General features: G+C 36.3%; 1 protein-coding gene across 1 annotated transcript in view; it reads right to left on the reverse strand.

Annotated features, from left to right (window-relative positions):
* The window catches only part of KCNH5 (potassium voltage-gated channel subfamily H member 5), a 346,085-nt gene that overhangs the window by 310,929 nt on the left and 8,936 nt on the right, over positions 1-26,220 (reverse strand). The window contains exon 2 of the mRNA XM_024117436.1: positions 8,290-8,413. Within this exon, the coding sequence (XP_023973204.1) occupies positions 8,290-8,413 (124 nt within the window). The remainder of the gene's footprint in view (positions 1-8,289; positions 8,414-26,220) is intronic.

Below are 26,220 nucleotides of genomic sequence, written 5' to 3' on the forward strand. Positions count from 1 at the left end.
GAGAAGGTTAAAACAAACAATTTCTCAAATAAACTCTGAAAATTCTATAACCCATTCTTTAGCCCTCCCAATGCTAAAAAAGACTGTCCTAAGAAAATAGGATCATTTTAAGAAAAAAATCCCAGCTTATTATACTCTGAATAATTTTTCAAAAATAGGTTTTATTTCTTACGCAGTTTCACTCATATTTTAAGTTTTAAAACTACATATTTCCAGAGACAGAACACATATTTGAAGTGGTAAAATGCAGCAGTTACATAACAAAAGATATTTCAAAATGACCTGAAAGAATGTCTGAAATGTATTATCCAACCTTCCAAAGCAAGTGTTCTGGAGATTAATTCAAACTTTGAAAGTGTTTCCACCCAAAGTTGTCCAAACCAAAATGACTAAATCAATGCTTCTGCATATTTTATGTGTATGGCACATCTGCTTACTTGCTCGGCATTTTTTATGTGTAAATGTTGAATTTCTTTACCAAGGTTTCCTGCAGCCTGATTGCAGATGGCTGAAGCTCAATGCAGTCTTTGAATGGTTAATGGAATTTGAAGGAAACCAAGATTTAGAAATGATAATCATCAGACTTTAGAAACTATATATCTATATAATAATCTTATATACTTTTTATGTCTCTTATTGAATATCCTCCAGGAATATATAATGGGAATACTAAAAAATTACAGAACTTCAAATTACTCTCTTAGATAGCCAAGCTCCCCTTCAGTAATAATAAATGACTTCTACAACTGCACTGTTTTCTTATTGGAAGGAAAATAAAATTTAGATGCACAGAAGCAATCTATCCCTGCTATAATATGGAACAGCCACAATATAACAGAGGACCACTGCACTTAGAGGACCACTTACAATCTGTAAGGCTCATGGCCAAGTCGTATAACTTCTCTGACTCTTAGTTCCCTCATCAGTAAAATGATGGTAATGTTAATATAACTCAGAGGGTGAGGATTAAAAGGATAATGCACATGAAGTTGCAAATTATAATGTGCTGTACAATGACTTGTTACTGGAATGCTTCTTATGGGTGGGGTTAGAAGCCCCTCCAGCCCAACCCTACTCCTTTGCTCCTCTACAATTCTAGGGCAAGGGTTGGGCCATGCCTGCTAATGGGCAGGGTCCCTGTGTCTTAAAGGGATACACACATCATTTTGTGTGTCTTCTTTCTTTGTGAACCCATGACATTGAGGCATAAATTCACCCAGGGCCTGCTGCTGGATAATCTAGCCACTTACCTTGCCACACAACTAACTTGTGCGAAGACTTGATCTTGGGAGTAAGGGAGATTTCCTGAGGCCTGGCTTGGGCCATATCCAGCTTGCCTCAGCATATGGCAGTATATCTTTCCTGTATATCCTACCCTAGGAAACTTCTAGGACTAGGTGGCTTTGGTTTATAGCAAGATTTACTTATTTTTGGATCCCTTGTTTTGCCATCAAAATCTCACAAACCAGCCTCATTATAATATCTGACAGTAAGTATGGATATAATGTTGACAGACTTCCAAAGGAGAAAGGAATCTTACAAACTGAAAAAATATACAATCTAATCATGAGTGCTGCCAATCTATCTTAATCTGCTAATGGTCAACAAGGATCCCGGACTAGTAAGCACACAAACATTCAGTCAACACTGAATGTTTCAACACTTTCGCTCATTGTGAAGCAGAGCCCTCAGCCAAATGGAACCAGACTGACTGATATCCATTATGTGTAATGTTCTCTTGTTGACTGAGGTAACCCTGCGTTAATAAAACTACCTGTGGGGCTTCGCTGGTGGCGCAGCGGTTGCTCGTCTGCCTGCCGATGCAGGGGAACCGGGTTCGCGCCCCGGTGTGGGAGGATCCCACATGCCGCGGAGCGGCTGGGCCCGTGAGCCATGGCCGCTGAGCCTGCGCGTCCGGAGCCTGCGCGTCCGGAGCCTGTGCTCCGCAACGGGAGAGGGCACAACAGAGGAAGGCCCGCCTACCACACACACACACAAAAAAAAAACTACCTGTGAAAATACATCCAATAAAGTGTCTCTTAATATCTCTTCTTCATCGTCTGATCTGATAGCTTGGTTAAGAATTATTAATGGGCCTTCCAAAAAAAAATGTATTTGAAAGCATCTATCTACTCCAATCTTCCCTACCTATCTGATTGCTCTTCTCACCCCTTTATCTTAAAAAACAAAAATAAATAAATGAAAAATAAATTTTAAAAGAAGTAGAACAGGTTTCTTAAAGGTTCAGGTTAATCAAAGGTAAAATGCTAAAGTGGTTTCCACCTGACCTATGACAGTATGTCTCGAATGTCAGGGCTTTCTAAGGGTCCTGAGATAAGATCAGATGTTTTTAAATGCCATTCCCCCAAAACCTACATACAATCTCCTTCAAACACGCAATACATTTTGTGTCCTTCAGTCAAAAGCAACAGTCCAAAAGCTTGGAAATGAAATTATTGGACAATAAAATGAACGTTTGAACTTCCTAGGAATCCAGAAATTTCATTAAAATATTTTTTGAAATTTTAGCTAAAATAAAAATGAGACAGTACATGGCACACATCAGATTTTTTTTTAATAGAAATTTAGCTACTATTATAAAGTGCAAGGATATAGGAAAACTCTCCCTCATGGCTGCTGAGAGTAGAAACAGAGGGCCATTCTGGACAGCAATGTGACAGCAGTTAATTTACAATTTCTGCATATATTCTACTATCCAGCAATCCTATTTCTGCGCATAGAGACAGACAACTTCTCCCATGGGAACACAAGAAGATGTGTATGAGGATGTTTACCTCCAACTTGTTGGAGTAGCAAAGTGTCAGAAGTTGGAGTTCAAGACTAGTAAAGTGGATAAAGAAAATGAAGGCTGTGAGGACACTGGAACACTATAAAACAGTCAGACATGATGAAATAGATTATGACATAGCAACATTTAAAAATATCAAAAACATAATGGTGAGTGAAAAGAGTAAGAAACTGTATATCTTACTGCACGGTATGAATTATGTAGGCCTTAAAAACAAACACACACAAAGCAATATCATTTCAAGAATACATGTATTTATTAAACACATGGAAGATGGATTAGAAAGACATACAATGAACACACTAAAATAAATAACTATTGAAGATGAAGGGGAATGGAATGAAGGGGAAAAGAAATAAAAGAAAAGAAGATGAAACAAAGTAAAACAAATAAAATGAAATTAAAATAAATAGACTGTGCCCAAACAGATCCAAATGAAAATATTGGGACAAACTGAGGAGTATGTTTAATTTGATTCTACGCACCTGGTCTAATGGGAGAAGGATTGGGAAAGACAAAGAAGGAAAAAGAAAACAGAATAAATATACAAATGTATAAATAATGTATAATATATAATGTATAAATAATCTTAGCCTCTTGATATTGTAAAATTACAAATTAATATTTGTCATTTTCCATAAAACTCACATTTGAATATTTAAAAAATAGGACATGTAATCTTTATGCAGTTACCACTTTAATTCTATCAATTTTAATCCATCTAGTGCAAGTTGTATACAAAGATGACTCTTTTTCAGCACATAGAGTATTCATATTTTTTCCTCACAAAGTGATACTCACTGATTTGTAGTTTCTTATTCTGTTATGTTTGTCTAAAACTTGTCATTATTAAAATCAGTAAAATTCTTTGATTTGTTTATAAGGCTACCCTCAGTATCAAATTATTTATCTCCATATTCAACTGGAATTCAGTGATTCCAAAACTGTATAACATTAGCTTTAACACTGTATTTCTAAATGTGGATAAAATTTTCTTTCCTCCCTCTGTTTCCTTGTGCATCATATTCAAAGGCTTTTATAGCTTTATACAGGAAATGGAAAACAACTATATGTAAAAAAAAATTGGAATCATGATGCAGATATTGTTTTGAAATCTTTTTTGTTTGTTTATTTGGCTGGTTGGTTGATTTTTTTACTTAGTATACGTTGTTAGCTTCTTTCAGTGTCATTATTCTTCCAACATATGATGTAGGAAGTTAGGGCTTTGCCATAACATTTTTTAATAAATATACTACAGGACATTTTTATTATTTCCAGGTCTTCCAGGTCTTCATTCTTCTAAAAAGTGCTTCAATGAAAGTTAAATGGGTGTAGTTTAATTTTTAAACGAAATGTAGAAGTTTGAAAGGGGCGTGCATTAAAATAAACTATGCCTTAAGAAAACCTGATAGGATTCAAACACTTGCTCATATATCAGATGCTAGTCTTCATTGCTCTGTGAGAGCATTCAATTGCTTACAAGTTTTAGATTAGCAGAACACAATGGGCATTTTGTGCAATCAAGTAATAATTGTGTTAAGAATACTGTTATGTTTAACTAGTGATTACCAGTGGGGAGAGGGAAGAGGGGAGGGGTAAGATAAGGGTAGGGGATTAAGAGGTACAAACTACGATTTATAAATAAGCTACAGGATATATTGTACAGCACAAGAAATATAGCCAATATTTTACAATAACTGTAAATGGAGTATAATTTATAAAAATTTTGCATCACTGTTATATACCTGAATATAATCTTGTAAATTAACTATGCCTCAATAAAAAAATTTTTAAAGAATATTGGTATTCGTAGAGAATGGACTTGACACAGGGAGGGGGAAGGGTAAGCTGTGACGAAGTGAGAAAGTAGCATTGACATATATACACTACCAAATGTAAAATAGGTAGCTAGTGGGAAGCAGCTGCATAGCACAGCGAGATCAGCTCCGTGCTCTGTGACCATCTAGAGGGGTGGGATAGGGAGGGTGGGAGGGAGATGCAAGAGGGAGGGGATATGGGGATATATGTATACATATAAGCTGATTCATTTTGTTATAAAGCAGAAACTGACACAACATTATAATGCAATTATACTCCACTAAAGATGTTAAAAAAAATAAAAGAATACTGGTATTTTGAAAATACTATCTCTAACAAAAGTGAAGAAGAACTGGGGGGAGATTTGCATACTTCTTCCCACAGTGAAAAAGTGTAACATAATCCAAAGCTCTCTGCTTTCTTACCCACCTCAAATACCATAATGCTTGGGATAAAATACAATAAATAAAAGCATGTTATACAGAAGCCTGTGAGACCTAGATTAGGGTTTATTGCAAAACAAGCCAACCAATTCAACAATACTGACACAAAACACTGAGCTGTGTCCTGTAGTGCATACAAAAGTGAACAAGATGGAATCCTTACGTTCAAGGAATGTATAATCTGGCACTGGTGGTAGGAGGGAAAGCAATGCTTTAAGGGGAGAGACTATACAGTTACAACATGCCAGCATTTTTTAATGAACTTTTTATAGGAAAAATTGCACGTGCCAAAGAAAACAGGCTGGGGTATAGCGGCAGATACATGGGAAGCAAGAAGAGATGTGAGCATGACTTTACAATATATCTAGATATGAAGAGCAATACATCTCAAAAATGACAACAAAAGCAATAGTGATGAAAACCCCAGGGATAAGAAAAACTAGTTTAAGGCCATATGATGGTGCCAAATGATGAACTGTAGGGAGTCAAAGGAGGAAAAGTCACGAGCACCTTCAGGTAGAAGATGGCAACTTGAAACAAGCCCGGCATGATGATGATGGGAGGTCAGGAAATAGGTATGGGAGCACCTACATTTCCTGGAATTCTCTATAGGACCTGTTCCACAGGTTAGGTCTACCATAAAACTAACCTTTTCCTAACCTAAACCCTGCCGAGACATAAGGGAGCAGAAATGCTCAATACAAAGCTTGGCCTCCCAGAATTTAGAACACACACCTCAGTGACAGTGCTAGGCCAAGAGCTAATATCCACCCAGCAGATAAAAAGGCACAAGAGACATCCGTGCTACCAAAGAGAGTTTCTCAACGAGGGGCCACAGTTTTTCATCATTCCCACCTACCAATTTCAGGCCTGGAAGTGAAGGCTGAATATGAGAATGACTTTAGTAGAGAGAAAATGAGGATTGCTGGGAGAGGATAAGTGAAGAAAGAGGATGTTTGAACAGATAATTTCTCAATGCTGGCTAAGCATCAGGATCATCAGAGCTGCTGGTTAAAAGTACTGATTCCTGCCCCCACCTACCCACCTGGGGTGATTCTGATTCAATAGGTTTAAGGTGAGGTCTGAGAATCCGTGTTTTGCAAAACCTCTCTAAGTGATTCCCATGTAGAGTCAGGTTTAGACTCCATATGAAATCCCTACCCTCCATGAAGATGTAGAATATATATATTTGTATATGCATATAATGTTTCGCAGCATAAAGGGTAGAAAAAAAGATAAATAAATCACTGTTTCCCTGGGCAAATCCCTTAACCTAACTCTAACTTAGTTTTTCCTCTGAAAAATAACGCATATGGAGTAGAAAATAATTCAGACCCCTTGCAGTTCTAAAATAACATGATTTTGGTACTTAGTTAAGTGTGAGCTTTAAAGAAAAATTAACTCAAGGAAAAAACATCCCATCTGGCCTTACTGAAATATTGTGAAAAGTTTTCGGTTCTAAATTGGTTCCTTATATAGAGTTTCCTTTTCTTTTCTATGATCTTTTTTGGTAATACTCTCTTTAAGCTCACAGATACGGAATATTTTAAAAGAATTGTTATAAATAATATAAATGCCAGATTCTGTTTTACATAAGTCAAACAAAATAGCAGTGGTACAATGTACCAACATAACAAAGTACGTGTGATTTACACAGTATGAAAGAATTTTATTTTGATTTTTTCTAATGTTCAAAAACCACGTCCTACTTGGTTGGGGGTTGTTGCCTCTACTTTGTTCAATACAGTTTTAGCAACTCAAGAAGTGCTGATGACATCAATGGTCCTCTGATATAGGATGTTCCTCTGATCACTTGGCACCTAGAATAGTTTGTGGCCCATAGAGGGTGATCAAAAAATATTTATTGAATGAATTAATAAATTCACAGCTATGCAAAAATATTTCTCTTTGCAAAAGTTCTCACCAGTGGCTCTTAAAGTATGTATTTCTATTGACAGTTTAGTCTCCTTAACATTTTAATATAATTTTTACCCTATAGTTTTCATGTGAATCAATAGGTTCTGGTACCCATGGCCGCGGAGCCTGCGCGTCCGGAGCCTGTGCTCCGCAACGGGAGAGGCCACAACAGAGGAAGGCCCGCATACCACAAAAAATAAAATAAAATAAAAAAAAAATAAAAATAAAATTGGGTTTAAAAAAAAAAAAAAAAAATATTTCTCTTTGCAAAAGTTCTCACCAGTGGCTCTTAAAGTATGTATTTCTATTGACAGTTTAGTCTCCTTAACATTTTAATATAATTTTTACCCTATAGTTTTCATGTGAATCAATAGGTTCTGGTACCAATTCCAATCTGGGTGTGTGGGGGGGGCGGTGTAGAGAGTTTCCCTATATCAACAACAAGCAATTCTAGGGACACCAGCTGGGTGTCCTATGAGTCAACTCAATTCTGACACTACCTACCCACAGATAGCATCAGATTCCACAGGTTAAACATTGAGGGTTCAGTCCTACAAGACTACCCTCCACCGGACTTCAGGAATCAGTCACAAGCCTAGGTCGTTGCCTGTGCTTCTGACCCACCTAATACAGATTGGAGGTTCCCATGACACCCTCCTTAAACTTCAGCACCAGTTACAAGCAGAGGTTGTTATGTGTACTTTTGACAAACAGCTATATATCAGAGGTTCCCATGACCTCTTCCTTTGGTTTGGATAATTTGCTAGAGAGACTCACAGAGCTCAGAGAAACATTTTGCTTACCAGATTACTGGTTTATTATAAAAGTATATAACTCAGAAACAGGCAGATGGAAGAGATGCACAGGACAAGGTATGGGGCTTCCATGTGCTCACCAGACATGCCACTCTCGGCACTTCCACATGTTGCTCAAACTGGAAGGCCTCAGAACCTGTCCTCTGAGTTTTTATGGAGGCTTCATTACACAGTCATAATTGATTAAATCGTTGCCATTGGTATTGATTCAACCTCCAGCCCCTCTCCAGGAGACTGGGGAGAGGGCATGGTACTAAACACATGGTTGGTTCCTCTGGCAGCCAACCCTGTCTTTAGGTTATCTAAGGGCTTTCCAAAAGTCATCTCATTAACATATAACAAGAAATTCCAAGAGTTTTGGGAGCTCTGTACCAAGAACTGGGTGCAAGACCAAATCACAGTGAGTCTAAGTAAGTTTAAGCCTTTTAACCACATTCAACATTTAGTTAAACTTTAGAAAACATTCCTGAGCTGTTCTCTTACCTACCTGCAAGTGCTACTTTTCTGCATGACGTCAGCTCGATGATACCCAGAGAGTTTGCAAAAACCGTCATTACTATAAACTACAGGCCAATCCACAATCTGGGCATTTCCCAGTAAGAAACTCGATTCTAAAGGAGAAAGAAGAAAAGGGAAGTTTTTTAGCTTCATTTAACAATGTACTTCTTTCAAGTAATTAAAAAGACAAATTCATAAAAATAAACAAATATAACTATGGTTTGTTATGGTACAAATAATAAAACGTATCCTTGAAACTGGCATTATTAGTTTAGCATGATCAGCAAGTGAGATCGCAATGAGTACAAGATTTGCATATAAACTAAAAACTCCATTGAAAAGAAGCCAGTTTACAATACTCTTTGCATTCAAGTAAACACACTATGAAAACAAAGCATGGTTAATATTAAATAAATGTTAACGACTATAATAATCACAGCTAAAAACAGTTTAATTGATTAAGACTAAGGGCTACAGTCACTTCTCTACAAACTGAGAATATTAAACTTAATAACAGAGACAAATTTGGATGACTCCTCCAAAAATTGTATTAATGTAATTTTGACATGATGGGACAAATTTTTTGCCCATCAGTTTGATCTAGAGAAGTCTAATTTAAAATCAAATTTTAAAGTAAAGTCCCTTTTTAAAATAAAATTATTCAAAGACATTATTTTCAACCACATGCTACACAGAATTTGGAAACTACCATTATTCTAAATAAAAGAAACATCTCTGGTCTGTTTTGCATGGAGAAGTGGTTTTGCTTTAGGTATAAAAATTAATACAAAGAATAATATCTTTTGGCATATACCTTGATTGAAAATCCAACAGTTTTAGGCAGTAACTTTAGCAGTTTTGTAGGTCAAATGACAAATATGTTAACATCAAAATTAAAACAATATTAAAATATAAAACAAAAAATTATTTTTAAAATAAATATCAATATTTTACAAGTAGATTTTTAAGGGAATACTATACTTCAAAATATCTACCTAAAAAATCTTCTTTGAACTCATATTCAGTGGTATGCTGAAGAGAAATTAACTTATGAGTAGATGACTTGAAGTTTAAATTCTGACTCACAGTTGGTCTTCATATAAATAACAATGCAATTCACTGACTAAGTAGCTGCTAAGTAAAAGGAACTACTCTGGATCAGACAATGGGATAAAATAAAGATCAATAAACCATGCCCTTTACTCTCAAACAACTTACATATTAAGAAAAACAAATATGTAACCAAGTACAATTCACCAGAACAGATGCCAAATCAAGAAGCATGGGCCTGGGGCTTCCCTGGTGGCGCAGTGGTTGAGAGTCCGCCTGCCGATTCAGGGGACACGGGTTCGTGCCCTGGTCCGGGAAGATCCCACATGCCGTGGAGCGGCTGGGCCCGTGAGCCATGGCCGCTGGGCCTGCGCATCCGGAGCCTGTGCTCCGCAACGGGAGAGGCCACAGCAGTGAGAGGCCCGCGTACCGGAAAAAAAAAAAAAGAAGCATGGGCCAACATACGGGAAAAAAATCTGTTTCAAGGCACTAAAAGACAATCAAAAGTGGATAGAAACTGGAAAAGACAAACCCTTGAAAAAAGGAAGACACATTAGGTGAGATATTCATTTAACTGTCCATTCCCCTGAGAGCACGTCTAGTTTGTACAGTTCGTGGGTGATAGAGCTCAAACAGAAAAGTCTTATGGGGCTAAAAAGTCAAAGGTCATAATTTGGAACCGCCAAAGCAGCTTGAAGTTAAGGTGGAGTTCCTTTAACATATGTAGCCATAAACCTGTATATAAATCTACCTCAAATCCTCCTCTGTGACCTCAACTGCATGCACAGGATGAGACTACAAGGAACCCATCTTGTCTTGCAATGACTAGAAGGCTAAAGAGGTAGGCAGAAACTTCATCAGCTTCCCAAAGCTATAGGACAAATTTTGGAGTTCGAGTCCTATCAAGTTAGAGAAGCTTGGTAAATACCTGAGCTTTCCATTAATTCCACAGAAGGCCTTACTTCAGGAATAAAAATCAAGTCTCAGGATAAAGGGTTATGACCTGAGACTAAGATCAAAAATGTAGAAAATAGACTCATACTAAAAAAAAAAAAAAAAAAAAAAAAGCTAAAATCATTAAGGTGACGCACCATTAATTTAACCACCTGCTAAAATAAAATGAAATCCCCTTCAGAGGAAAATAATGAAATCCAAAATCTCTACATTGTATCAATACAATGTCCATATAAAATTAAAAATTATTAGGCATGCAACGAAACAGGAAACTGTAACAATAATCAAGAGAAAAAATAGGCAATAGAGAGGTTGAGATGGGAACATAGAAATAAACAATACAATCTCTGAAATAAAAAACGGAATAGATTTAACAATATATTGGACACTAAAAAAGAAAGGACAGTTTAAAAACATATCAATGCAAATTACTGCAAACTGAAGCAAAAAGAGAAAATAACTGAAAGGATGTCCTGGGACAATATCAAGCAATCTAAAATATATGTAGCTGAGTCTGGGGAAAAAAAAAACAGAATAGGACACAAATGTTACTTAGATAAAGAATGACTAAAATTTTTCAAATAGCATGAAAAATAGCAACACAGAGATCTTAGCTCAGTAAACCTCAAGCAAGATAAACCAAAGAAAGCAACAGTAGGAAGATGACAGTAAAACTGCTAATAAAAAATAAGGGAAAAAAAATTTTAAACATCAAAAAAAAGATACATTATTTATGTGTGTTATATTTTGGGGAGGTGTAATAACTACGGCATAGTGTTAGGGAGTGTGGGTTCAATCCCTGGTCAGGGAGCTAAAATCCCACATGCCTTGGGGCCAAAAAAACCAAAACATAAAACAGAAGCAATACTGTAACAAGTTCAATAAAGACTTTAAAAATTTTTTAATTGAAAGTGTGGGGGAAAATACACTACTCAAACACTAAGCATAAGAAAGTAAGTCTTCCCATGATAATACAAAATAAAGTAGCTGAAGACAAGTGGTAATAGAAATAAAGAGGGGCATTTAATAATAATAAAGGAGTCAATTCATTAAGAAGACACAGCACTCCCAGATGCATATGAAAGTAATGAAAGAGCTTCAAAATGCATGAAGAAAAAAAAAGGCATAACTAGGATAGACAATTTCACAATAATTATGGGAGATATTAACCTTCTGCCTTAACTAGCAGAACAACCAGATGAAGAACTGATTGAGGATATAGAATATTTGAACAACACCAACACTATCAACTAACTCAAACTAACTGACATTTATAGAACACCCCACACTACACTACAGAATACACATTCTTTTCCAGTGCGTGTGGAAATTCCACCAAGACGTAACTGACTTTGAGCCACAAAAATTGTTAATAAATTCCAAAATATTGAAATTACATAAAGTATATTTTCTGACTTCAAAGTAATTAAATCAGAAATCATTTTTTTAATTATCTAGAAAAATCTACAGTATTTGGATGTTACCCAATTCATTTCTAAACCACTGGGTCAAAGAAGAAATCAACAGAAATATAGAAGATATTTTAAACTGGATGATAATAAGTTTGTTGTATACATTTAAAGCAGTGCTTAGAGAGAAATTTCTCATTTTTAAGGTTTATTTTTTAATGAAAAGTTTAAAATCAATAATCTAAACTCTTTTATGAAGAAACTAGAAAAATAATAGCTATTAAATCCAAATTAAATAGAAGGAAGTGAATAAAGGTCAGAATGTAGATCAGTGAAATAGAAAACATTGAAAGAAGAGTGAACTTCAAAAAAACACAAGTTACCATCACCAAGAATGAAAGAGGAGACATCACTGGATATAGTACACATAGTAAATGGTAATAAAGGTACAGTGCAAACAATATTTTGTCAATGAATTATAAAACTGTGATGAAATGAATTAAATTTCTGAAAAAAAAAAACATAAAAACAGGCACAAAAAGAAATGGAAAATTTGAATAGCTTAATATCTTTTAATGAAAACTAAAGGCCCAGATGGCTATGGGCTCAGGGAATTTTCAAATATTTAAATAAGACACAGTACAAATATTACACAAACTCTCGGAAAATAGGTGAGGAAACATTTCTTAACTTGTTTTATGAGGTTATCATTATTATGATACCAAAATCTGACAAGGGCTGTTAAAGAAAGAATTACTGACCAATAGATCTTATGAATGTAGTTGCAAAAATCCAGAAGAAAATATTGGCAAATAGAATTTGGCAATATATAAAAAAGAAAATAGATCATAACCAAGTAGGGTTTATCTCATGAACATAAGGCTGATTTATCATTATGAAATCAATCAATGCAATCCATCAACAGAGTAAAAGAAAAAGCCATATGATTATATCTCAATAGATGCAGAAAAAAGCATTTGACAAAATTCATACTCATTCATGGTTAAAATATCTGAGCAAACTAAGAATAAAAGAAAACTTCCTCAAACTGATAGAGGATACCTGCGTAAAAATCCATAGCTAACATCATTTTTAAAGTTAGAATACTAAATATTTTCCCCCTAAGATTAGGAAAAAGTCAATGATATATACTCTCAACCCTTACACTCAACATTTCATTAGAGGTCCATCTAAGAAAATAAAGGCGAAAAAAGAAAAAGAGAGAAACAAGCCAAAGAAATACAAAAGATATAAATGTTTAAAAGGTAAATGTAATTTTTTTTCTATTTGCAGATGACATGATTGTTTATGTAGAAAATCCTAAGGAATATTCAAAAGGATATCTAAAATTATTGCGTGAATTAAGCAAGGTTACAAGACGTAAAGTCAATATAAAATCTATTTTGTTTCTATTAACCAGCATTAAACAATTGGAAAATGAAAAGCAATTTCACTTAGAATGATATCAAAAAGTATAAAATACTTAGAAATAAATTTAACAAAATACATGTAGGACCTCTAGAGTGAAAACTAAAAAAAGCTGCTTACAAATGGCTTCTAAACAAATGGAGAGCTATGCCATGTGAATGAATTGAAAGACTGGATATTTTAAGACTTCAATTCTCTACAAATCAGTCTATAGATTTAATACAATCCCAATGAAAATACCAACAGGCTTTTTTGAAGTAATTGACAAAATAATTATAAAATGTTTGTGAAAATACAAATTACCTAAAATAACCCAAAATAAAATCTGTAAAAGAAGAACCAAGTTGGAGAAACATACAACTATAGTAATTAATATAGTATGAAATTGGAGTGAGGACAAATAGATCAATGAAACAGTTTAAAGAGTTCAGAAATAGACCCTTACATAAATGGTCAACTGATTTTTTGCAAAGATGCCAAGGCAGTTTCATTAATAAAGACAACTTCAATGAACTGTGCTGAAACAACTGGCTATCCATACAAGCGAAAATTGAACCATGACCCTTACTTCACACCACACACACGAAAAGAATTTAAAACGGGTCATAGACTTAAACACAAAAGTGAAAACTAAAAAGAAAACATAGAAGGAAATCTTTGCAACTTAGAGGAAGATAAAAATTTCTAAGACTCATACAGTAATCACCATAAAAGAAAAGTACTGATAAATAAATTAGACATTATCAAAATTAAAATCAACTGCTCATTCAAGGACACTTTCAAGAAAATGAAAAGGGAATCCACAGACTGAGAGAAAATATTCACAATGCAGATACCTGAGAAAGAACTCCTATCCAAAATAGGCCCGAAAAATCCTACCAAAGGGCAAATGACACAATTAACAAAATGGGCAAATGACCTGAACTGACATTTCACAAAAGAAGATGTACAATAGCCAATAAGCTCAAGAATAAAACACTCACCATCATCATGCATTAGGGAAATACAAACTAAAAGCACAATGATCTATCACTGCTTAACCACTAGAATGGATATAAAGGCTAATAATACAAAAATGTTGATGAAAATATGGAACAACTGAAATTCTTTATAAAATGCTAATGAGAATATAAAATGGTATGATCATTTGGAAAACAGTTTCATGAAAAGTTAAATATTCAACTATGACCCAGAAATTTCACTTCTAGGCATTTACTCAAGTGAAATGAAAAGATATGTTAACAAAAAGACTTGTAGAAAAATGTTCACATCAGATTTATTCACAGTAGCCAAAAACTGAAAACAATGCAAATGTCCATCAACAAGAGAATGGATTAAAAATTGTGGCATATTCATACAAGACATACTACTCAGCTCTAAAATGGAACAAACTACTGATCGATTGCAGCAACACAAATTAATCTGAAAAACATTGATGATTTAAAGAAGTCAGAAACTATAATTTCATTCATATGAAGTTTAAATATAGGTAAGGTCAATCTATGGTGATAGAGATCATAACAATGATTTCTGAGGGGGATGGGATGGTAGAGGGACTGATGGTAGAGGGACTGATGAACTTTCTGGAGAAGGTCATTGTTTTCTACCTTTATAGAGATATAAAGTACAGAGGTATATATATTTGCCAAAACTAATTGAACTGTATACAAGATCTGTATGTTTTACTTCATATAAAGTATACCTTAAACTTAAAAGAAAATACAAGAAGGACAAAGGGCTAGAGAATCACAAGTTTTAGGAAACCAGTGGCATTTGAGCTGAACCCTAGCTGTAAGAATGGTAATACTACGTTTCCTTGGTATATACAGTGATTAGAGCAGAGATTAAAATGAGCTTATTCCTGCAAAAATGCTTCATAAAGTATAAATTCTTCTATAAATATATATTTTCATTTATAAATAGCATCAATTATAAATACTTGTAATGTGATCATCAAAAATTAACTTCTTTCCCTTCTTAGCCCAGGCCAGGTCCTAGTCAGTTTAACCTCTCTAATCCATATGTTCCTCACTTCATGACTAGGTAGCTGTGACAGTGCATATAGCTTGCTACATGGTCTCTCTGATTTTCAGACTAACATTCATTTGTCCCCCTCAAGCCCTGCCTCCATCCTACCACTCTTCATCCAGATCAAGTCTCCCAACTGTTTACATCACTGAATCCTCTCCCAGACTCACAAAGTCCTCTGAAATCCAGCCTCAACCTCTCTGCCTGTGCAAACATGTTTCTCATTACTCCTAAAGTCCATACTATCGCAGTTAGGTCAGTTTTCTCATTATATGCCCAAAAGATGCTCACTCATGATGTCTACTATCCACTTGAAATACTTTTTCTTCATCCCTTTGCCTATCAAAACTTTTAAGAACCAGTTCAACTCTCCCTTCTCTATGACACATATTCAGTGGTTCCCACTGGATCCACATCCTCTGGCTACCATATCTGTCTGTGTCCAACCCGTCACAGGACAAACTTTTCATAAAAGTTGTCTATTCTCATTGGCTCTATCTTCTCAGCCCCTATTCACTCAACTCACTCCTATCTGGCTTAACATCCTCACCGCTCCAAGACAACCTAGGTAACCAATTATCTCTCCATGTCACCAAATTCAAAGGACACTTTTTACCCTTTCCACTTAATAATTCAGAAGCATTGGTAACCACTCCCTCCTTAAAATTGTCTCAATCCTTAGCTTACATAGAACAACATTTCCGATTCTCTGGACACTCCTCCGTTTCCTTTGCAGACTCAACACTCTTTATCCAGTGAGTATATTAAAGTTCCTCTATGTCCATTACTCTTCTGCTTTCACCTATCTCCATATCAGTAACTCTATCTCCAAACCAGACCTCTTCTATAAACTCTAGACCTTTATATCCAGGTTCACCTCTCCTCATAGATAGCTTAAATTTACCTCAGTAGAACATGTCCATGACCTGTCATTTCCCCAAATCAGATGCTTTCCCAGTGTTTCCTATCTTAGAAAATGAGATCACCATCCATGCAGAAATCTGGGAGCCATCTTTCAACATCCTTCTGATTACCCCTATAGCTAATTTATTACCAAAGCTTATTAATTTTATCTCCTAGAACCCTTTCAAATCTCTCCATTTCTCTAGATCTTCATCATCATCTCCCAACTCCAAGCTTCCATCATCTCTCCCCTAGACCATGCCAAGAGCTACCTAATCGGTTTACTCAGACCATCTCAATGAAGGAATCATTGAGTGATTCCTTCAATAGATTATCCACACTGAAGCCAGGCAGGTCTTTTCAAAATTCAGTCTGGATCATATCCCCTCCCTGCTTTAACATCTGTCAATAGCTTCTCAGGGCTCTCAGAACTCTCCCAACTTTGCATGGCCTATAATGACCTCAGAGTCTGTCAAACCTCAACTCTCACCATTCTGCACCTTGCCCTGAGTATGACAGCCACACTGATGTTTTCTTTTTTCTTATGAGTTTCAAGTCCTCTCCCACCATAGGAGGACCTTTTAACTTGACATTCTCTCTGCCTGAACATCATTGCTTTCCCTCCACATTTGGTTGACACCTACATTTATTTAGATCTTAACTTAATCGTCATGACTCTAGTGAATCTTTCCCTGACCTTCTGACCAGGTCATTCCTAATAATTTTAGACATGATGTACCTCTCACTCACAGTCCTTATCAAAGTTGCAATTTTATGACAGCCTCATGACACCTATTTGTGTCATGAAATGATTAATGCATATCTGCCTGTTGAGCTGTAAGTTCTATTTGATCCTCCAATACCTAACAACAGTGCCTGGCATCTAACATATGCTTGCTAATTGTCTGACTATATCAATAAACAAATGCATTCATAGATTCTTGCAGGGATCTCTCTTTATATAATTGATATCATGAAATTTAGTATGAAGTGCCTCTCTAAATACCTCATATATGCTTTCATATATGCTATTTTTTTGTCTTCTCAAATAGATGTTACGGTCCTCAGAACTATAAAGTTTATGCCTACTATGCATACAATAGTCAAAATACAGTAATTACTTATTGATTAAAGGAACTGTCAGTATCCCAGGAAAGAGAATCCCACAGTTCTACAACAGAAGGACCATAAACATTAAAGGGTCTACTGCAGGAGGACTTCTTTCCCCAGAAACTATCCAAATCAGTGTTTTTCAAACTTTCTTTAATTGAAGCTCATAGTAAGAAACAAATTTTACATAGTGACTCAATGTGTGTTTACACACATGTACACACAACCAAAAAAATTTCTCAGATAACACTCTTACTACATGAGATGTACTCTATTTCTGTTCTATTTCAATTTTTTAGTGCGCCAGTCAAGACGCATTAAATGGATCTACACCCTATGCAGGGTTGTAGCTCATGGTCTTAAAAACTTGCTTCAAACTATCCCCAAAGGCCTTGCAGGCCTCCCTCTCTCATAAACAGACTTGTTTTCTAGACATTTTCTAGGATTTAGATCAGAAGCTCTAACTGTTCCTAGTTAACTCTGCTATCAAAAATGTAACCCCACCCAACGTACCATTTTCAATAGCTCTACAATGGGAAAATTAAGACTCCAGCTCAGCAGGGCCCTGCTCTCACTATCCATTTGCTGTTGATATATTATTTCACTTACATCCTAGTAATTCTGTGTAATAACAAAATTAATAACAAAAGCAACCGGGAGCAGAGCCTTTACTCTCTGCCAGGCATTGGGTCAGATGTCTACATGCAACTCCATCCCACAGTGAGTTGGAGACTCACCAAGCCCCAAGTGCCCCAGGAGGTCAGAAGCAGGAACTAGCACCCAGCTTCCTTAAATTCTAATTCTTGACTGAGACATTTGCAACTTCAAACCTTTTCTAGGGGAAACTGTGCCTCATTTTTTGCTTTAGACAGAAAAGTAGAAGACTAGGAATGAAAGGTAAGTCCTAAAACAATTCATGGCAGGGGGGAATAATTCTCATATTAGTATGAAGGCGGAGCGGTTTAGGAAAAAGAACTTAGAAGTTGGAATCAAAAGTGAGTTGTTGAAAACGTATTGACACCAAGGAGGGAAAGTAGGGGTTGGGGGGTGGGATGAATTGGGAGATTGGGATGGACATATATACACTAATTTGTATAAAATAGATTTTATACAGCAGGTATATTTTTATTTATTTTATTTATTTTATTTTATTTATACAGCAGGTATATATTTATTTTATACAGGAGGTATAAAATAAAAATTAAATTTATATTTAATGTATAAAATAAAAATTAAATTTAAAAGAAGTAAGTTGTTGAGATGTTGCCTATCTTCAATCTTATTTTTTAAAATATATACTTGATTTTAACCAATAACATAGAATAAGGACAATTCAGATAATTGCTAGGTACGCCCTAGAGTATTTGCTTGCATGTTCAATCAAACCTAAAAACTCAAAGTTTTTTTTTAAGTTTTAAAAAATAGTCGAGGAAATATGCTCTCCATTTATCTTTATGCTTCAAGTTTGATTCCATTAATTTAGACCAACAGAGAGTAAAGTAACTGGACTCTGTGCTCACTAGCCCTTACCTCAAGGTCTTAATAATTATGCATTAGCAATATGTGCTCTGGGTTTAGGAAGACAAGCATAAGAACTGCTTCTATCATTTCTGAATGTTTTATAAAACCATTGAGAAAATCAACCGCAGTGCTAGGTCCTTCATATAACTAGTCATCAACTGGTAAATAGTCATAACAATCATATTATCATTAAACTCCTTTCCCCAAATTTTCTGCCAGCATTTGGATCCTGTCTCAATACTACCAAGGGAGCTACTGTGAAAAACCTGGGGAGTTTTAATTAGGTTATTGGCTTCCTCATAATGATACCTACCACTCTGGGTAGTTTATGGAGATTAGAATAATGTAGTCAAAATCTTTATAAACTACCCACTGGAGTAAAAATTCTTTATAAACTATAAACTGTTATTGTTTATTATATATAAGCTTCTTTTACAGCTGTATTATATACCCAGAGAGAGCTTTCTGTGTGTGAGCTCTGTGTGTGTATGGATAAACAAAGAACCTAGAAAAAATAAATTTTTAAATGTTGACCCTGCAAACCAAAACCTATAAAATTATACTGAGAGCTAAACTACAAAATAAAATATTAGGAGGAAGGGGGAGAGAAAGAAGGGGAGACAGATTTTTTTAATGTTAAAACCTAAATTAGAGCTTCCCTGGTGGTGCAGTGGTTGAGAGTCCGCCTGCCAATGCAGGGGAACACGAGTTCGTGCCCCGGTCCGGGAAGATCCCACATGCCGCGGAGTGGCTGGGCCCGCGAGCCATGGCCGCTGAGCCTGCGCGTCCGGAGCCTGTGCTCCGCAACGGGAGAGGCCACAACAGTGAGAGGTCCGCGTACCGCAAAAAAAAAAAAAGCTAAATTAGAGGGAAGTTGCTCAGTATTAAATTGTCCAGGAGCTTCTTTCGGAAACTTGTCTGTTAGTTGAAACGCAATATGTGTAAATGAAATATTCACACAACTGTTCCATTTCCCTATAGTCATGAAAATTATTGTTTTGGTGAATGTGAAATCTGGTATTATTAACAAATATTAAGAACAAGATAGCAGAGTAATTAAAATTGCTTCCCAGAAAATTTTAATTCCCTTTGGCTTTAGAACATGGCAGGGAAAAGCAATATGCTTACTGAAGGATAACTTCTTTACAAAGGAAATAGTTGCAAATCTAGAAAGCAAGACCAGCTCAGAAGTTTTGGAAACATAAAGTCATTAAAGAAATTGCCCAGAATTCTTAGTAACCATCATCATCCTCATTGTTATGAACTGAATGCCTGTGTCCTCCCAAAATTGATATGTTGAAACTCTACCCCTCCTGTGATGGTATTAGGAGGTGGGACTTTTGAGATTTGATTAGGATTCAACGAGGTCATGTGGATGGAGACCCTCACGATTGGGATTCGGGCCCTTATAATAATGATGAGAGCACGTGCTTCCTCTGCTGGGCTTCCCATCATATGAGGAGAATACAATGAGAAGCCAGCAGTCTGCAATCAGGAAGAGGGTTCTCAAAAGAACCTGACCATGCTGGCACCCTGATCTTGAACTTGCAGACTCCAGAACTGTAAGAAACAAATTTCTGTTGGTTATAAGCCACCCAATTTATGGCATTTTGTAATAGCAGCACAAATACACTGACATTCATCAACCATGCTTAGGGAAACCAGTTCTGATTTGTCCTCACAGCTCTTAGCACACCAACAGCCATGAATTCTGAAAAATTAAACCTTCCTTGGGATTCAGACTGTTTCAGTCCTTGATGATGATGCTAAACAATCATGTCCAAATGTTTTAAATACACAGATGTTCCTTTATGAGGGCTCTAAGAATTGGGTAATTATCCCTACCAGGTGGTAGTAGTCCAGTAAAACATTTCAGAAGCGATAATCCTACACATGGACAAATTCTCAAACAGATCTCTGCAAGAGCCTGAGGCTTTAAAACATCTTATTATATTCTGTCAAGACCATCGAGTATCCTCTCAGAGATGGACATGAAATAAAACAAGCACTTTTTCCTCAAGTGTTAGAAGGTCAAAAACTAAATCGCAAGCCCCTAATTCAAAATGCCCACTAGGATCCTTATGAGTGTTTCTCAATTTTGACTATTCATTCGATTGGGATGGAGGTTGAGGAGAATTGGAGGGAGCCATAGGAGTTACTCATTCTAGGCCCCAAAGAGTTGGTTTTAATTGGTCTGTAGTGAGAGCCAGGCATAAGTTATTTAAATCTTCTCATGTGATCCAATATGCAACCAGGGTGGAGAAGCCCTGAGCTACTGCAATAATGCCTAAATGCTGGCAGCTGCAATAGAATCTACAGATTGCTAAATTCTAATGCAGACACACTGAATTGACTCCCTAGGACTGGAACACAAAAATACAGCCTCAGAGGTCAGTCTCATTCTCAGCCAGGTTTGGAAAACTTTGCTCTCATACCTTGCTACTCAAAGTGTAGACCGGTATCACCTGGGAACTTATTAACAATGCAGAACCTGGGACCCACTCCAGACCTGATGAATCAGAATCTGCATTTTAGTGAGATCATCAGGTGGTTCCCCAAGCTCATGACTACACTCATCTTGTGCATCCTTTTCTTCCTTTTAAGGATGGGAAAGCAGGCCAGGGAAGTTAGAGGACTCGGCAAACGTAGGAAAAGGGCATCTAGTGGGGGAGAAAGACAGAATTAGGCCTCGCCGTCTAAGACTTTCTATTTCATCACTATATTTCTGAACTGCTGTTTAAACTTTTGTTTTCATTTAATATAAAGGAAGCACTTCCTCTTTACAGTGCTATTTCTTCAGACATCAAGGAAAGTAACTACAATTTAATACCACTACATATTAATCCCATTCCTAAAGGAGATCACATATAAACCATGAGGTCAATAATTCTGCTGGCAGAAGTTTCTGGAAGAAGAAAGGTTATATTCAGTCAATGAAAACAATATAAAAGCATGTATTCTTCCTTTCTATAGCAATTCCAGGAAAAGAATCTTTTCCTCTGAGCTGATCCAACACTACCTGTATCTGGCATGACTAGATGGTTATTTAGGTTTTCGTTTCATTTGTTTTTATAAAAACTACCCCATTCTCTGATCCAGAAATTCCACGGACATTAACAAGTGTGGAACACCTTTTTGGGGGTTAAACCTCTCTCTCTTCCTCTCATCTTTTTTATGCAAATTACCCTAGAGAGAAGTATTTCAAAGCACAAGCACAGAGAAGTTTTCAGATATTTTAAGAAGTGCTAAGGCACAAAAAAATTCTAGAGCACTGAGGAAGAACCAAGACATGGAGGTGAGAAAGGAAAGGACTTCACAAAAAGAAACCAAACATACTGAATAAAACACATTCACTAATTTATACTTTTTCCAAGGTCTAGTGCTGATTCTGAGAAAAGTCAACCAGATTTTCCCTCACATTATATTCATTTAGTTCTTACCTTGGAGAAGCACACCACCCAGAAGTCATCACCCTTATTCTGAAAGCCCTAAAACCCTGGCATAGACCTCCTCTGGCAGAGGTGAAGTATAGGCAGAAACCGGTAAATTGAGCTAAGGGCTATTTCCAGCCAATCTCGCAGAACCCCGGGGCCTCCCTGAGGGAAGGACTTGAGGGCAGGTGCTCAGAGTTCCAAGTATTACCCCGCCCTCCACAATTCTCTGATTCACAGAGCTAAAGAATTCACATTCCAAAAATCAGTGGCCAAGAATGGAAATTTGGAGGTTAAAAGCAACACAATGAAGCTCATGCAACAATCACTAATGTTTTCTAAAAAGTATTGAAGAAGGTATGTCAACAATGCTATTGTCAAGTATTCATTATAAAGTTAGATTTGGTTTGGGAATCTTGGTTTTATTCAAAATTTTCCTTTGGATAGAGAGAACAAACTAAGTGGTTACCAGTGGGGAGAGGGGTAGGAGGTTAAGAGCTACAAACTACTGTGTATAAATTAAATAAGCTACAAGGATATATTGTATAGCAAGGGAATATTGCCAATATTTTATAATAACTGTAAGTGGAGTATAATCTATAAAAATTTTGAATCACTATGTTGTACACCTGAAACTGATATAATATTGTAAATCGACTATACCTCAATTTTAAAAACCTACTTCGGAAACATATATACATACATACAAAAAAAAATTTACTTTGTTTCTCATCTGAACTAGCCTCCTGTTAAAATCTGAAGTTACATATTTCTAATCCACAAGAACAACCAGACCGACCAAGCTAATTATCTGTCCTGTGATACTCTTCTGAACCTCTGTAAGGAGAATACAGAAATCACCTCTGTACACAGTCTCACTGAACTAAGCTCTCTTTGGCTGCATTCTTATTTACTTCAAGGGCATGAAAAGGGAGCTAGATAACAAAGTGATAATGCAGGTGATCTCTAGAGCTTCACTACAAAGCTGGCAATCTCCCAGTTTTCTCCATCTCAGTTTTCTTCATCTCCATCCTTACCTCTCTCTATGCCCGATGCTTGAGCCAAAACCCTGAAAGTCATCCTTCACACCTCTTCATTCATGCCATCCAATTCAACACTAAACCCTAATAATTCTACCAGCAGAGGCATCCACTTCTCTTCTCTACTGCTACTTCCCAGGCCAACCCACCATCATCTCTTGCCTGGACAATTGCAACAGTCTCCTGGCTGGTCCCCTACTGTCATCGTTCCTCCCTCCAACCCAACTTGCTGTTATACAGCAAGTGACCCCTGTGGCCAGGAGATCTGTCCACTGCACTTGGAATACAATGCAAAAGCCTTACCCGGAATAATCAAGCCTCTGTCTCTCCACCCTTGTTTCCCGCCTTCCTCTTTTTTTGCCCACTGCAATCCAACTACACTGGCTTTTAAGCTTCACAAACTTAGCCACTCATTTTCTCTTTCCTCCTTAGGATGGTTCACATGTTTTCTCTCTGCCTGAAATATTCTTCTGCCCACTCATCATCTAGTTACCTCTTACCTTAGGCCTCAAATCAACACTACTTCCTTAGAAATGTCTTCCCTGACACCATCTCCCAATCAAAATTTGTTTCTGTTACACTTGATCACAGCACCCTCCCTTTTTCCTTCAAAGTGCTTACCACAGTCTGTCATTTATATTTTGTCTGGGTTTGTTGAACGCCTATCTCCCCACCAGACTCCAAGTTCCATGAGGGCAGGGACGATGTCTGTTGGTTCATCACTGTATACCCACAAAAGTTTGTTGAATGATCAAATATAAAAATTCTTATTCCTATTGAAAGTCATACGGCCAATAAATAATTACTAGAGCAATGCTAGACATTGTCAAGAATATAGATAAGAATTATGCTAGGTATTTTTCTTCAAAGAACTGAAAATTCTGTAAAAAAATTAAAATTAGGTGTTCCGACACAGATTTCCCTGAACTCTGGAAACTTGTGAATTTAAGTCATGGAGCATATATTACTTTTTAAACTTGTCTTAAGTGGGTGAGTGATATCTATAGATATATTTAAGTTTCAGAGAACAGTAACAGCAAAACCATCCCTGAAGCACATATAGCACATGTTTATTTGGGTTAAATAAAATCCTGGCACAGATAGCTAAACAAAAGCATAAATAATTTATGTCATGACCACATTCACAATGTTGATTTCTGGTAGGTTCATTATCCACTTCTACTATGTCAATAACAGAATATAAAACTGGTATGTTTCATGTCCTTACAAATACACCTTTATCCTACAGCTCTATATCAAGGAAATGTGTGTGTGTGTGTGTGCCTGTGTGTGTGTGTGTGTGTGTGTGTGTGTGTGTGTGTAGACACATACACTTTGTACCTGTCTCATTCCACAATGAGACTAATTATTATATAATAATAATGGGCAACATTAAGCAGACCATCACTGTGGGAGTTGGAAATATGCAAAAAATATCTGTTAAATTATTCAAACTTGCTCAGCTGTCAACAAAGATAAAAATATGCCTTCACTTTTCATCTCCCTCAAGATCAAAGGTACATTTTTAAGTTTCTGTGTTTCTTTGATGGCATTAAATTCATCATTTTTCCATCTAGCCAAAGCGGTTCAGAATTCATGAGATACTTTAACTTATATTCCTGAAATTCTAATGGTAGGAATAATAGCAATTTTGTTATAGAAAATATTTCTACACACACACACAAAAAAATGTTCAACAATTCAAAGTTTCTACTTTTAATCACTGGTGTTATGTTCATGAAAGATGTGTTTCTAAAAAGTATACTTGTCAGAATCATTAAAAGTAAAAGATAATTGCAATAATGGCCTATGAGATTCACAGTCTCATAGTACAACAGAAAACCTTCACCCTGCTGTAGATAAGAACAAATTTTTACTGAATTTCATTACAATGATATTTCTTAAACTACCTAAGGACTTAAAACATTTACTCGTTATATAATCTTGGATAAAAGCTAAATCAGTCAAGATATGTTTGTCAGGGGGAATAAAGTATTACATTTTTAATGTTTAAGCATCATTTTTCAATCTTGCACATAAGCAAACCTTGTTTTTGCAAATGAACTGCAGCTGTTCTAAAGGGATTCTATTTTCTTTGAAGTTAACCTTTTAAGGCAATCAAACACTAATAGCAAGATAACTAATGGAGAATTTCCTTTAAAAGACTAGTCTAAGCTCCACTCCTGGTAGAAAAAATAGAAGTGAGGCTTTTCTGAATGTATTTACAATCCGATTAATTTACTAAAGCTTTGTCCTATTTTTTTTTTAATTTCTACTATCTATGCATTAGGAGCTAATTGTTCAAGGGAAAGATACAGATCACAAATTCAATTCACTTCTCTCCTTTGGCCGGATTTTACTGAGCCAGTTACGAAAAGAGGCTGAATTTCTGCCTTCTTCAGCTTCTCCAAGCACTGCCAATTACTGAGGTAGAAAGAACTGATGTTTCTTTGACTGTAAGTAGTAGGTTTTTTTTGTTGGGGGAAAGAGTGGTGTTTGTTTGTTTGTTTGTTTTGGTTATTTTCTCCAAATAAGTAAGCCCTTGGTAAAGTGAATCCAAATGCCTTTAATCTCAGATCCACCAGTTTAAGACTTAAGAAAGCCTTCACTATTTAATACTTTGCTTTCTTCAGGTTAAAAAAAAGTAAATCTCCCCTACCTCAGAGAAAATAGGAACAGGTGAATATTTATTAAGCCCTTGCTATGATGAGGCACAGTGCAAGATCTGCTACATTTGTGGGTTTGCTGAATCTTCCCAGCAAACCCACAAGGTAGTTACTATAATCCTGTAGAGCCCTAGGATGTCACCAAGAGTAATGGCTAGAGTCAGGACGGAAGTCTGTGTCAAGACAAGATGGAAATGCCTTTGCTCTGTTGAGAGCACTGTTCTCTGCCCCACAGAGTTCCAGAAAGATGACCAGTTACCTTGATGATGGTTGCTCTAGTAGAAAAAGAGGCTGCTTGGGAATGAACAAGGAGAATGTATCACACCTTTCATTCCTCACTCTCAGAGGAGATCTTTTGTTTCTGGGCCCAGTAGTGAGGC

This window comes from Physeter macrocephalus, chromosome 11 (genome assembly GCF_002837175.3).
Source record: "Physeter macrocephalus isolate SW-GA chromosome 11, ASM283717v5, whole genome shotgun sequence".
Classification (NCBI taxonomy): domain Eukaryota; kingdom Metazoa; phylum Chordata; class Mammalia; order Artiodactyla; family Physeteridae; genus Physeter; species Physeter macrocephalus.